The 13,965-nt window shown below is 46.4% G+C and overlaps 1 protein-coding gene across 2 annotated transcripts in view; it reads right to left on the reverse strand.

The window, feature by feature from the left end:
• Positions 1 to 13,965, reverse strand: part of MRPL30 (mitochondrial ribosomal protein L30) — a 240,122-nt gene that overhangs the window by 97,864 nt on the left and 128,293 nt on the right. Inside the window, exon 6 of one of the 2 annotated variants that reach the window (XM_069204379.1) lies at positions 5,696 to 5,895. The exons of the other annotated variant lie outside the window; for it this stretch is intronic. Within the exon in view, the coding sequence (XP_069060480.1) occupies positions 5,763 to 5,895 (133 nt within the window). The 3' untranslated portion in view covers positions 5,696 to 5,762. Of the gene's footprint in view, positions 1 to 5,695; positions 5,896 to 13,965 lie in introns of those variants that run through there. 2 annotated transcript variants of the gene reach the window in all.

Raw genomic sequence — 13,965 nt, forward strand, 5'->3', positions numbered from 1 at the left:
AGTCTAAGTCTGTGTCAATTGCTCTAGGCAGCAAGCTTGTCTTTGCACGAACCGCTACTCAGAAGGAGCAGAGACTGGGAGAAGCTAAGGCGAAGCAACACCAACACCCTGACACAGAGCATGACACATCCTGAGACAGCAAGCGAGGTCTGGAGGGCTAGATGGATTCCTCTGGCAGAGATGAAATCAAAACCTGTGGCTGAGGGTGTCCTGGAATTACTTCCAAAGAGGTGAAGCACCAATGAGCACTGAAGTCTGGAACAGAAGCCCAAGGATGTGTGAGGAGTGGGGTAGGCACCTGCTTGTTTGAGACGGGGGTTTGAGACTGGGCAGGAAGAAAGCCTAAGTGGTCAGGTCTCCGTGACCGTGATCTGGCATGTTCGTGCTGCCATGTCTTACCTTAGGTTATGGGCAGCAAGCCAACATGAAGAGTGAAATGCTTAGTTGAGCAAGCAATGGTGCATGTTTGCTTGTTGGCATTGGCAAGCACACACCACCTTAGAAGACGCAGCTGAACTGACAGCGATGGCACAGGTAGTGCCTGTGGAAGGACTTCACAAACTCCAATATCGCGATTAAGGCGCTGTGAGGTTGCTCCCTAAGGGAAGAGCAAGTGCACTCAAATGGCATCTGAATACGTTTGTTGCTACTGCAAGGGATCAAAGCAACAGGCATTATTCTTGCAAGGCAGCAATGGCCAGTGCAATGTATTCTAAAAGACTATCTGTAGAATATTGAAGTTAATGCTCCCATTAGTGTGCCTGAGTAACTGCCCTCGGTTGAATTGTGTGCATTTATCTATTTCTGTGGGAAATTGTGAGAAAGTAGCCTCTTTCTAGCCTTGTTACCCCCACTTTTGGCCTGTTTGTGAGCATATGTCAGGTGTTTTCACTGTCTCACTGGGATCCTGCTAGTCAGGGCCCAGTGCTCATAGTAAAAACCCTATGTTTTCAGTATGTTTGTTATGTGTCACTGGGATCCTGCTAGCCAGGACCCCAGTGCTCATAAGGTTGTGACCTGTATGTATGTGTTCCCTGTGTGATGCCTAACTGTCTCACTGAGGCTCTGCTAGCCAGAACTTCAGTGGTTATGCTCTCTCTTTACAAATTGTCACTAACAGGCTAGTGACCAATTTCACCAATTCACATTGGCATACTGGAACACACTTATAATTCCCTAGTATATGGTACTGAGGTACCCAGGGTATTGGGGTTCCAGGAGATCCATATGGGTTGCAGCATTTCTTTTGCCACCCACAAGGGAGCTCTGACAATTCTTACACAGGCCTGCCACTGCAGCCTGAGTGAAATAACGTCCACGTTATTTCACAGCCATTTACCACTGCACTTAAGTAACCTATAAGTCACCTATATGTCTAACCTTTACCTGGTAAAGGTTGGGTGCTAAGTTACTTAGGGGGTCATTCTAACCCTGGTGGTCCAAGACCGCCAGGGCTAAAATGACGGGGGCACCGCCAACAGGCTGGCGGTGCCCCGCTGGGCATTCTGACCGCAGCGGTTTGACCGCGGTCAGAAGTGGAAAAACGGCGGTCTCCCGCCGGTTTTCCGCTGCCCATTTGAATCCTCCATGGCGGCGCAGCTCGCTGCGCCGCCATGGTGATTCTGACAGCCCATACCGCCATCCTGTTCCTGGCGGTTCGCCCGCCAGGAACAGGATGGCGGTATGGGTTGTCGTGGGGCCCCTGGGGGCCCCTGCAGTGCCCATGCCAATGGCATGGGCACTGCAGGGGCTCCGTAAGAGGGCCCCACAAAGAATTTCACTGTCTGCATTGCAGACAGTGAAATTCGCGACGGGTGCCACTGCACCCGTCGCACCTTCCCACTCCGCCGGCTCCATTCGGAGCCGGCGTCCTCGTGGGAAGGTAGTTTTGCACTGGGCTGGCGGGGGGCCTTTTGGCGGTCGCCGGCCAGCCCAGTGCAAAACCCAGAATACCCTCAGCGGTCTTCCGACCGCGGAGCGGTATTTTGGAGGGGAAAGTCTGGCGGGCGGCCTCCGCCGCCCGCCAGACTTAGAATCACCCCCTTAGTGTGTGGGCACCCTGGCACTAGCCAAGGTGCCCCCACATCGTTCAGGGCAAATTCCCCGGACTTTGTGAGTGCGGGGACACCATTACACGCGTACATCATACATAGGTCACTACCTATGTATAGCGTCACAATGGTAACTCCGAACATGGCCATGTAACATGTCTAAGATCATGGAATTGTCACCCCAATGCCATTCTGGCATTGGGGAGACAATTCCATGATCCCCCGAGTCTCTAGCACAGACCCGGGTACTGCCAAACTTCCTTTCTCGGGGTTTCGCTGCACCTGCCAACCCCTCAGACAGGTTTCTGCCCTCCTGGGGTCCAGCCAGGCTTGGCCCAGGAAGGCAGAACAAAGGACTTCCTCAGAGAGAGGGTGTTACACCCTCTCCCTTTGGAAAAAGGTGTCAGGGCTGGGGAGGAGTAGCCTCCCCCAGCCTCTGGAAATGCTTTGATGGGTACAGATGGTGCCCATCTCTGCATAAGCCAGTCTACACCGGTTCAGGGATCCCCCAACCCTGCTCTGGCGCGAAACTGGACAAAGGAAAGGGGAGTGACCACTCCCCTGACCTGCACCTCCCCTGGGAGGTGCCCAGAGCTCCTCCAGTGTGCTCCAGACCTCTGCCATCTTGGAAACAGAGGTGCTGCTGGCACACTGGACTGCTCTGAGTGGCCAGTGCCAGCAGGTGACGTCAGAGACTCCTTCTGATAGGCTCTTACCTGTGTTGCTAGCCTATCCTCCTTCCTAAGTAGCCAAACCTCCTTTTCTGGTTATTTAGGGTCTCTGCTTTGGGGAATTCTTTAGATAACGAATGCAAGAGCTCATCAGAGTTCCTCTGCATCTCTCTCTTCACCTTCTGCCAAGGAATCGACCGCTGACTGCTCTGGAAGCCTGCAAAACTGCAACAAAGTAGCAAAGACGACTACTGCGACCTTGTAACGCTGATCCGGCCGCCTTCTCGACTGTTTTCCTGGTAGTGCATGCTGTGGGGGTAGTCTGCCTCCTCTCTGCACTAGAAGCTCCGAAGAAATCTCCAGTGGGTCGACGGAATCTTCCCCCTGCAACCGCAGGCACCAAAAGACTGCATCACCGGTCCTCTGGGTCCACTCTCAGCACAACGAGCGTGGTCCCTGGAACTCAGCAACTCTGTCCAAGTGACTCCCACAGTCCAGTGACTCTTCAGTCCAAGTTGGGTAGAGGTAAGTCCTTGCCTCCCCACGCTAGACTGCATTGCTGGGTACCGCGTGATTTGCAGTTGCTCCGGCTCCTGTGCACTCTTCCAGGATTTCCTTTGTGCACAGCCAAGCCTGGGTCCCCGACACTCTAACCTGCAGTGCACGACCTCCTGAGTTGTCCTCCGGCGTCGTGGGACCTTCCTTTGTGACTTCGGGTGAGCTCCGGTTCACTCTTCTTCGCAGTGCCTGTTCCGACACTTCTGTGGATGCTGCTTGCTTCTGAGTGGGCTCTTTGTCTTGCTGGACACCCCCTCTGTCTCCTCACGCAATTGGCGACATCCTGGTCCCTCCTGGGCCACAGCAGCATCCAAAAACCCTAATCGCGACCCTTGCAGCTAGCAAGGCTTGTTTGCGATCTTTCTGCACGGAAACACCTCTGCAAGCTTCTTCACGACGTGGGACATCCATCCTCCAAAGGGGAAGTTTCTAGCCCTCTTCGTTCTTGCAGAATCCACAGCTTCTACCATCCGGTGGCAGCTTCTTTGCACCCACAGCTGGCATTTCCTGGGCATCTGCCCACTCCCGACTTGATCATGACTTTTGGACTTGGTCCCCTTGTCCCACAGGTACTCTCGTCCGGAAATCCATCGTTGTTGCATTGCTGGTGTTGGTCTTCCTTGCAGAATTCCCCTATCACGACTTCTGTGCTCTTTGGGGAACTTAGGTGCACGTTGCACCCACTTTTCAGCGTCTTGGGGTGGGCTATTTTTCTAACCTTCACTGTTTTCTTACAGTCCCAGCGACCCTCTACAAGGTCACATAGGCTTGGGGTCCATTCGTGATTCGCATTCCACTTTTGGAGTATATGGTTTGTGTTGCCCCTTCACCTATGTGCTCTCATTGCAATTTATTGTGACTGTACATTGCTTGCATTGCTTTCTATTGCTATTACTGCATATTTTTGGTATTGTGTACATATATCTTGTGTATATTTGCTATCCTCATACTGAGGGTACTCACTGACATACTTTTGGCATATTGTCATAAAAATAAAGTACCTTTATTTTTAGTATATCTGTGTATTGTGTTTTCTTATGATATTGTGCATATGACACCAGTGGTATAGTAGGAGCTTTACACGTCTCCTAGTTCAGCCTCAGCTGCTCTGCTAAGCTACCCTTTTCTATCAGCCTAAGCTGCTAGACACCTCTTCTACACTAATAAGGGATAACTGGACCTGGTGCAGAGTGTAAGTACCCCTTGGTACCACTACAAACCAGGCCAGCCTCCTACAGAAATAAAAAAAACACTAGTCCAAAAACCTAAGTACAGACTTGACAGTGATGTATTATGTGTCACCGGATTACTGATTCTCTAACTCCACACCAACTCCTTGAATCAGCTTTGGACTGTTCAACTTTGCTACCATGAGAGTTAAGAGCTAAAGGAGTGTACTTAGTGAACACATTTTAGGTCCAACAGTAAGGTTAAGCCCTCGGCCACCAGTCGTAAAATGATCTAATTGGTTCAGTCTGAGCCCAAGAACTCCTGAAAAGTTCCCACAGACTAGTGAATTCTTGACGTGCTCAATACTGTCATTGTGTTCAAAACCGTATCATATTTTCTATGGTGAGTACTGTGGAAGAATATCAGCCTTTGGTATCCTCAATCTCAAATGCGTGGGGAGCGTTTCCTGTGCCGCCTCCTCCTCTCCTTGGATTTTCCTCTGTTTGAATTATTAAGGGCAGTCAGCCCAGATTCAGTTGAGGACCCACCCCTTCACTGGTCACTGTGGCGCTTCCGTACCTCTCTGTACCTCTGTTTCTTAGGGTTTGCCATTAGTCTTCCTCTCAGCCACATTCCTTCAAACATTCATAGTCCTTCTTAGGGTCGTGCTCTAATAAAAAGGACATTTTCAACAGTATGAGAATTGACAAGAAGACAACAGAGAATTTGTGCTTGTAGCTTTTGTCCTTCCTCAACAGAGACATTTTTAAAATAGGTAAGGAATGTCTGCCAGTCTCTGCAGAGAAAAGGTGGAACGCTGAAAAAATCCACGGCTTAATGTGCCTTTTTTGTTGTTGTCATTTTTAAAGGGCAACCCACTCAAAAATGAATAAATCTAGTAATAATACATAGACTGAAGTAAATTGGTATGTATTTAAAATGACTGCTTTTTTTACCATTTATTTTGATGGCTGGATATCTGGTAAAAGGTGTTTCAGGGACACACACACAGGTCGGGCAATTGTAATGTTTGTGATTATCAACGAGAATCTTAAAATGCAAAAACTGGATTACCATTACCTAATCAAAAGGCAATAGAAGATCATGGAATTAAAACTTGACTATACTCGTTGTATAAGCCTAAATGTAGCCAACATTATGAGACGGAACACTGTTGTAAATTTAATAACACTGCTGCAAATTTTCCTCAAAATGTTACATAAAATTAAATAGTTCTACAAGAAAGAAATTAATCATATTTTTTATTAGTTTTTTCCCTACAACAACATTAACAAACACATACACACAAACATTATGCTTCAATTGCTTTAGCCTCTACTGGATGCAAGCACCGCCGAATCACCAGTTCGCCTTTGCTGTTCAGATACGTATCTGATATCTCTTCTTCTGTTGGGAGGCCATGTGGTAATTTTAGTGGTTGAACTCTGTGAAAACATATTTAGTATTAAAGTGTATTCACAGTTCTTGATATACGACTGTCTAACCCCATAGGGTGGCAGGCTTCTACATTAACACATCAGGTATAAAGGTACACAGTATTACAAAGCAAACACTGAGATGTAAAGGTAGGCCACCGACATCAGATTTCATATGTTCTCAGGAGTGCCACAATAAAACTAGACGAAGGTACCCCCTCCAAGTGGTATCCATCTGTAATACTGCAAAAAAAGCCAAAGATGCTGACAGAGATTAAACTGGGTGCACTACGTGGCCCGTTGCTTTGATTTTAAAGATCTTCAGGGAACGGTGTAAAGCTTATGAAAGAAGGAAGAGCATTCCAGATTTTTGGGGTGTGGTCAGACAAAAATGTTTGATAGATATTTTGGAAACGTGGAGTTATGAATACCCTATTACTCACAACTTACACATTTCTGTGACAGATAAGTTGGTGAATTTAAATAAATGGCTGAGCATGCGATTCTGTTTTTAGAAAGACAATGCTAACCGAAAGATTAAAACAAGTGAGAGGCTATCAACTTTCTACAGTTCGTAGTTAGCCTTGTGATAACCGTAGAGTATTGCCTTAGCGGTAACTAGGTGAGACTCTGTAAGCCCAGTAAGAAGGAGATTTCCATTTTCAATGTGTGAGGTTACCTATGCTTGGGCAGCAGTGTTGAATTATTAGGTGGGGAGGACTGTCTTGATATTCCTCAGTAGTATTCCAATGATATTTGGTACTTTAGGTGACTTCCCTAATATACACATTGAGACTTAAAATAAATCTAGAGTAAAGGCAAGTGATTGCTTGCGAATGTTATAAAAAAAATCTCCTTTTTGAACTTTGTAGAAACTTTACCATATTCTTTACACGTCTGATGCATTGTTTACATTAGTTTCACATGCTAATTTCTATTCTCCGCGCCTCTGCTGCCCATCCTGCACTATCTAGAGTGGCCTCCTTCCCAACAATTGTTCTTGATTTTTTTTTTTCACAGCATGAAAGTTGTGAATCGGAATATCGTGGGAATAAAAAAAATCTACAGAGGCATTCCCCAGCCGATCACATTTGACAAACAATCCAAATGTGATTTAGAGGAGTCGCAAATCAATGAACTGCAATTTCAAATGGCAGAGATATACGAAAGTGTTAAAACCTTTCAAGTCCTCGTGGCAACTTTTTAAAACGCTCATGTCCAAAAGATTATTGAAAGGAATTACACCAAACCAACGAAAGAACACTTTGAGAAAAGTTAGATTTTGATGTAACCTTTGTTTTTTTAAGTGAATTACTATGTTTTTTAAAATTCTATTTCTGAGAGGCCCCCCTGATTTTAATTTAATTAGAGCCCTGAGGAAGAGGCGGTCCCTGTGGCTGATGGGGGACCGGAGGGCCCCCCTGCATTGAAAATATAAATGCCCCCAGGACCTGGCACACTCGGGGGCTTGAGTGAAACAAGCGTGTGCTTGTTTTTAAAAAAACAAATTCAGCAGATCTGCTGCAACTCCAGCTGAAAATTCAAAACAAAAAAATGCTTTTTTTTTGCTATGGGAGTGGGTCCCTCTGGGACCCCAGGACCCGAGCTAAGGGGTCAGGGAGACTCTACCCTGGCCCTTTTTCTTACTTTTAATTTTCTGTCTCTGACTCGGCTAAAACGGAGTCCCAACTTGGCTGGCAACACTTTCTTGTTGAAGTGTTTGCAGCCAATCAGATCTCAGCACGAGATCGGGAGGATTTGTGAAGCCTTCGCGTCTCTATATATACAAATTTGGATTTTCTTTAATTTCTCTAAAACTACCAAACAGATTTACACCAAATAACAAAAAGGTTGCTTTTCGGACCAAGAGCTACCTTTCTGCCAAATTTGGTATAATTCCGTCCAGTAGTTTGGGTGCTATCGCTGTTCAAAATCCCTATGGAAAAATGAATGGGGAAAAAGCGTTTTAGGACCCCCCTCTTTTCTAAGCCCCCGCTTGACAGATCACCCCGAAACTTTTCAGACAACAGATCACGTGAGCTGGAAATTTTTTGGGAAAATTGCGTATATCTTTGGCACCTTTTGACGAATCTTCATGAAATTTCTCAAAAAACAGCTTTAAAGAATCTTGTTATGCACAGAAGTATAGGGTGATCCGTCAAGCAGAGGACAAGAAAAAGGCGGGGGATGTCATAAAAAGTGTATTTGCTATGTTAATTCCCATAAACTCTTTAGACATGCTTTCAGCACAAACTGCTGGACGGAATTACACCAAATTTGGCAGAAAGGTAGGTTATGGCATGCAGATGAGCCTTTATTTTATTTGGTGTAAATACGGTCAGTAGTTTAGGAGAAATTCAAGGAAATCTAAATTTATATATTTAGGGTCACAACGAATATGCGAATACTGCTGATCTCCTGCACAGATATTTAATTGTGCCCCCTGGTGTGCCAGGACCTGGGGCATTCTAGATAAAATAGGAGGGAGGCTCACAGGGCCCCCCCCTCCTAGGGCTTAAAGAAGCTCCAGGGTCCACCACCTCCCCAGGGCTATATGCTAAAATATGCAGGGGCCACGTGGCCCTCCACGCCCTGAGGACCACCACCACCTCCCTGGGTCTTTTTTATTATTAATATATTGGGGGGGGGGGGTCCTGTGGCCCCCCTGCACCCCAGGGACCACCGCCTCCCTGGGGCAACATATAAATCTGATTGGGGAGGCGGTTCCTGCGGACCCCTCCCAGGGACCACCACCTCCCCAGTGTTATAATTTAGAGATATGCGGGGTCGAGCCCCTCCCCCCCCAACAACACCTCAGGGACCACCACCTTCCCAGGGTAACAAAGAAAAACTAATAGGGTGGTCCAATGGACTCACATGGGGACCACCACTTCACTGGGGCTGTAGAATTAATTAGACAGGGGGTTCGCTGTGGACCCCAGGCCCCGGTGACAACCAACTCCCTGGGGCAAAATGAAAAAGATGGAGGGGCCGTGTGGCCCCTCTGGTGGAGCCATGCAAGGCCCTGGGGACCAGAAACCCCCAGGGCCAACTCTTGCTGCCTCCCAAAATACTCACTCTTGAGAGGTAGCCGTTTGCTTTTCTAGGCAAAAAAACAAAACCAAAAACCAAAAAAAAGATAAAGCAAACATAACTCTGCTTTCAGCAAGCAGGAGCTTTCATAAAGGCTCCCGCTTGCTGAAAGCATAGTTTTCATCTCTTTCCCAACACGCAAACATGCGCGCAGGGAAAGAGATTAAAAAATGCTTCTGCAAGTAGGGAGCTGCTATTTAAAGCATTGGAACTTGGTCATTTTTCAAAATCTGTAAAGTCCAACCTAACTGCATGATGGAACGCAGCTGACTTTGCCCATGATATAAACAGGACACGTCTGTCTCAATGATATCTATCGCAGACAACACTATGTTTGTCAGGGAGAACTGCTGGTCTGTGTCTAGTGGCACGGTGCAGGTAATAATGTCCCGAATTATTGTAACAGAACATTTCCCCATAATTCATTGTATATGTCTATATACACCATCACTTTCAAACACTGAATAGTCCTTCATTTCAGTTAACATAGTATCAACTGTCTGGACATCCCAATCATCAGATACAACACCAGGTGTAATTACATCTATCCTCGATATTTTAAATACATATGGAATTTGAATGACCTCAGTAGGCCCATATGTATCAAATGGAACGTTGTCCCACACAATCTCATCAGGAATTGGTACAGCCGAAATATTCACAAGGGACAAATCTCTTCGAACCTTATGTGAGGAATGATATGGAGTTAAGACTTCATCCACAGGCTCAACAGAGGAGCATTCAGGAAGGTAATGACCATTTATTAGAAAAAAGAACACAGTCACAAAACTAATCCATAGAAATAATGCAAACAATGTCAGGCAGAACCATAATAGTTTCATGGGTGAATTAAATAGTTATTCTTAAGCCATAGATACAGCTTATGTGTCTTTGAAACATTTTCAATTACTGGAGTGGATGAGTTTGAAGAAAAGTCATCAATGTCGATGAAATAACCAGAGGCAGTCTCTACAAATGCAGGAGCAGGTGCATTACTGGTGGATGGATCCACTTCGCGTGGATGCTCATAGTAGACGGTGTCGTCAGTCTGTGTAGTATTGGTGTAGAAAATAGCAAAATCTTGGACAGTTGTGGTCGTTGATGTGGTAGCTGGAATCAGCAATAGCCCATTTTCCGCCCTTCCCACGATCGAGGAGGTATTTGTAGCATCGCTGGACATGCTTGTGTAGTCAGAAGTAGTGTTGTTATTTCTACTTTGAAGAAGTATGTCCTATTGAGTAGTGAGAGGGGACCGGGAACTATCCAAGGGACCTCTGGGTTTACTGTGCAGGATCGGCCGCATGGTGTAGTTTGACGTCCTCAACGGAAATTTATCTTTTTTCTTTGGAACCAGGCAGCGGTGATAGGATGACAGTTCTGGTACCCTGTACTCCCAGGACTGGGACCAGTGCTCTGTAAGATGGGCCGAATTCCTCCTTCACAGCGATCTTCTCACAAACCAGATCCCCGACTTTAGGAATCCAGCAGGTGGAAGTTGTTGGTAAATCCCTTATTCCTAAAGTGGCAGCAACGACGGATGATTTATCGTCACGAAATTGCTGAAACTCCTGTAAAATAGTGAGACATTCATTTATGTCAAATGGTGTGTCTGCTGCCACCAAACCAGGGCCATCAAGATCTGGGACATACATAGGCATCCCAAAGAGGACCTCATAGGTAGTGCGTCCCCCCCAAGGACCGTCAGATTATTCAGTGCTCTCTAGACCCCATATAGCTGATGAAGCCAGATGCAGCCAGAACCTAATACTCTAGCTGTTATGGACTGCTTTAGATCACGGTTCTGCCTCTCCACGACCAACTTTCCCTCAGGATGGTATGGTGAGGAGTAATGGAGTTCGACACCCATTGTTGTCCCCATGGTGTCCCTGAATGCCTTGGAGGCAAATGCAGGGCCCTGGTCCGAATGGAATGCTGCAACCGCATATGTACAGATAAAGATCAGCGAGTCTTTTATAACAGTTCGAGAGTCTGCCAACCGTTGTGGCCAAACCCACAGGAAACAAGAACAAGAATCTACAGCGACTAAGATGTATTTGTATGCACCATCAGGTTGGCGTGGACCGCAATGGTCTAGGTACACACATTGTAGTGGCGTGCTGGACACCAAGAGGGATGTCTGCGGTCTGCGTTTGATGTTTGAGCCCTTAATTTGTTGGCGAATGTCACAACAAAGGACGTCTGTTTGTATAGACCTGGCCCCCAGAAGCGTCAATGACTGCCAGGGTTATAATGTGGCCCGAGTGTTCTAGTGCTAAAATAAGGGCTTTGAGTTCAGCCAGCTGAGCTGTGCAGTCCACTAAGGTCTGCGTGTAGGTACTGTGAGGGTGGAAGACTCCATCCTTCATCACTCCACTCAGCTGCGCAAGCAGCTGAATATTGATGTTTAGTAGCTACAGCTGGTTGTGCTGAACCATCAGTGTAAATGACAGTATGGTATCTGTCAAGTGGCAAAATACCTAGAGGAGCGGGTTACTCCTGTTCATATTGATGAAATTCTTGTATCTGAATGTTTTGGATCAAAGATGTGGTCAACATCCGTGGCAGTCAGGGAGGTTGCCCACTGAATCCAGCGTGGATGTAATGCTTTAGCGTTAGGAACGCTTGCTTTGGTGACAGCCTCTAAGGCTGGCACCGGGGTAACGACAATGACGTGTTTCCCTTGGGTAAGTGGCCCCTCCTTTATGACAGCCAATGAAGAATTTTTCTCTGTGGGTGCAAAACGTTGTTCTGCATTTGAGTATAAATGTGATTTATTTGCTATGGGCACTGTGTCACCTTCATTAAAGGTGACATAAGTGAACCCAATGGCACCAGCAACTATTCTGATGACCAAATTTGTTTTGTTGTCACGGGTGTGCATATGTTTTGCTTCTAGCATGTCCTGCTCCAATTCCCTAAGGATGCGAGTGTGTTCAACTGTCCAGTGTCTGCTAGAAAAATCAGGGCATATTAAGTCATAGAGTGGTTGTGATATGTTGTGCATAGTCAGGAATGTATTGTAGGAGGCTGGCCTGGCTCGTAGTGGGTATCAAGGGGTACTTACACTCTGTACCAGGTCCAGTTCTCCCTTATTAGTGTAGAAGAGGTGTTTCTAGCAGCTTAGGCTGATAGAAGGTAGCTATAGCAGAGCAGCTTAGGCTGAACTAGGAGACATGCAAATCTCCTAATATACCACTGGTGTCATATGCATAATATCATAAGAAAACACAATACACAGATATACTAAAAATAAAGGTACTTTATTTTTATGACAATATGCCAAAAGTATCTCACTGAGTACCCTCAGTATGAGGATGCCAAATATACACAAGATATATGTACACAATACCAAAAATATGCAGTAATAGCAAAAGGAAGTAATGCAAGCAGTGTAAAGTTACAATAGATTGCAATAGGAGCACATAGGTATAGGGGCAACACAAACCATATACTCCAAAAGTGGAATGCGAACCACAAATGGACCCCTCTCATCCTGACGAGCGTGGTCCCTGGAACACAGGAGCTGGGTCCAAGTGTCTTCGACAGTCCAGTGACCATTCTGTCCAAATTTGGTGGAGGTAAGTCCTTGCCTTCCCACGTGAGGACAGTAATCCTGTGTACTACGTGAACTGCAGCTGCTAGGGCTTCTGTGCACTCCTGCAAGGATTCCTTTGTGCACAGCCTAGCCCAGGTCCTCGCTGAGTTGGACTCCGGCATCATGGGACCCTCTTTTGTGACTCTGAGTCGACCGTCGTCCTCAGATCTTCCAAGTGCCTGTTTGGGTATTTCTGCGGGTGCTGCCTGATTCTGTTAGGGCTCTCTGTGTGGCTGAGCACCCCCTCTGTCTACTCCTCCAAGGGGCGACCTCCTGGTCCTTTCTGGGCCCTCTCAGCACCCAAAAACCTCAACCGCGACTCTTGCAGCTAGCAAGGCTTGCTTGCGGTCTTTCTGCATGGAAACAACTCTGCATCCTCCAGCACGCCGTGGGACATCTTCTGACCAAAGGAGAAATTCCTAGCACCTTCCTTTGTTGCAGAATCTTTTGCTTCTTCCACCCGGAGGCAGCCCTTTTGCACCTTCATCCGGGGTTTAGTGGGCTCCTGCCCCCACCCGGACACTTGCGTGACTCTTGGACTTGGTCCCCTTCCTTTACAGGTCCTCAGGTACAGGAACTCGTCTTCAGTGTTTTGCAGTCAGTTGTTGTCCTTGCAGAATCCCCTATCTCGAATCTACTGTCTTTCTGGGGCAGTAGGGTAAATTTACTCCTACTTTTCAGGGTCTTGGACACCCTTAGTATTTTCTTATACTCCCAGCGACCCTCTACACACTACACTAGGCCTGGGGTCCATTTGTGGTTCCCATTCCTCTTTTGGAGTATATGGTTTGTGTTGCCCCTAGGCCTATTTCTCTCTATTGCATTCTATTGTGATTCTACATTGTTTGCACTACTTTTCTAACTGTTACTTATTTGTTTTTGGTTTGTGTGCATATGATTTGTGTATATTACTTACCTCCTAAGTGAGGGTATCCTCTGAGATACTTTTGGCATATTGTCACTAAAATAAAGTACCTCTATTTTTAGTATATCTGTGTATTGTGTTTTCTTATGATATTGTGCTATATGATATAAGTGGTATAGTAGGAGTTTTGCATGTCTCCTAGTTCAGCCTAAGCAGCTTTGCTATAGCTACCTCTATCAGCCTAAGCTGCTAGAACACCTCTATTCTACTAATAAGGGATAACTGGACCGGGCACAAGGTGTAAGTACCACAAGGTACCCACTATGAGCCAGGCCAGCCTCCTACAGTTACGCATTAATTTCATCCCCAAATATAGGGCTGGTGCAGCCCTATGCTCATTCTATATTTGTTTTAATACTTCTGGTACATTGGCAAGTGTTGGTGTACCATGTGTGGTTGTATAAATTGCAGCAAAGACTGTACTCCATGTGGCACAGTCATCCGCCGAGGGAACCATCCAGAATGG

This window comes from Pleurodeles waltl, chromosome 8 (genome assembly GCF_031143425.1).
Source record: "Pleurodeles waltl isolate 20211129_DDA chromosome 8, aPleWal1.hap1.20221129, whole genome shotgun sequence".
NCBI lineage: Eukaryota > Metazoa > Chordata > Amphibia > Caudata > Salamandridae > Pleurodeles > Pleurodeles waltl.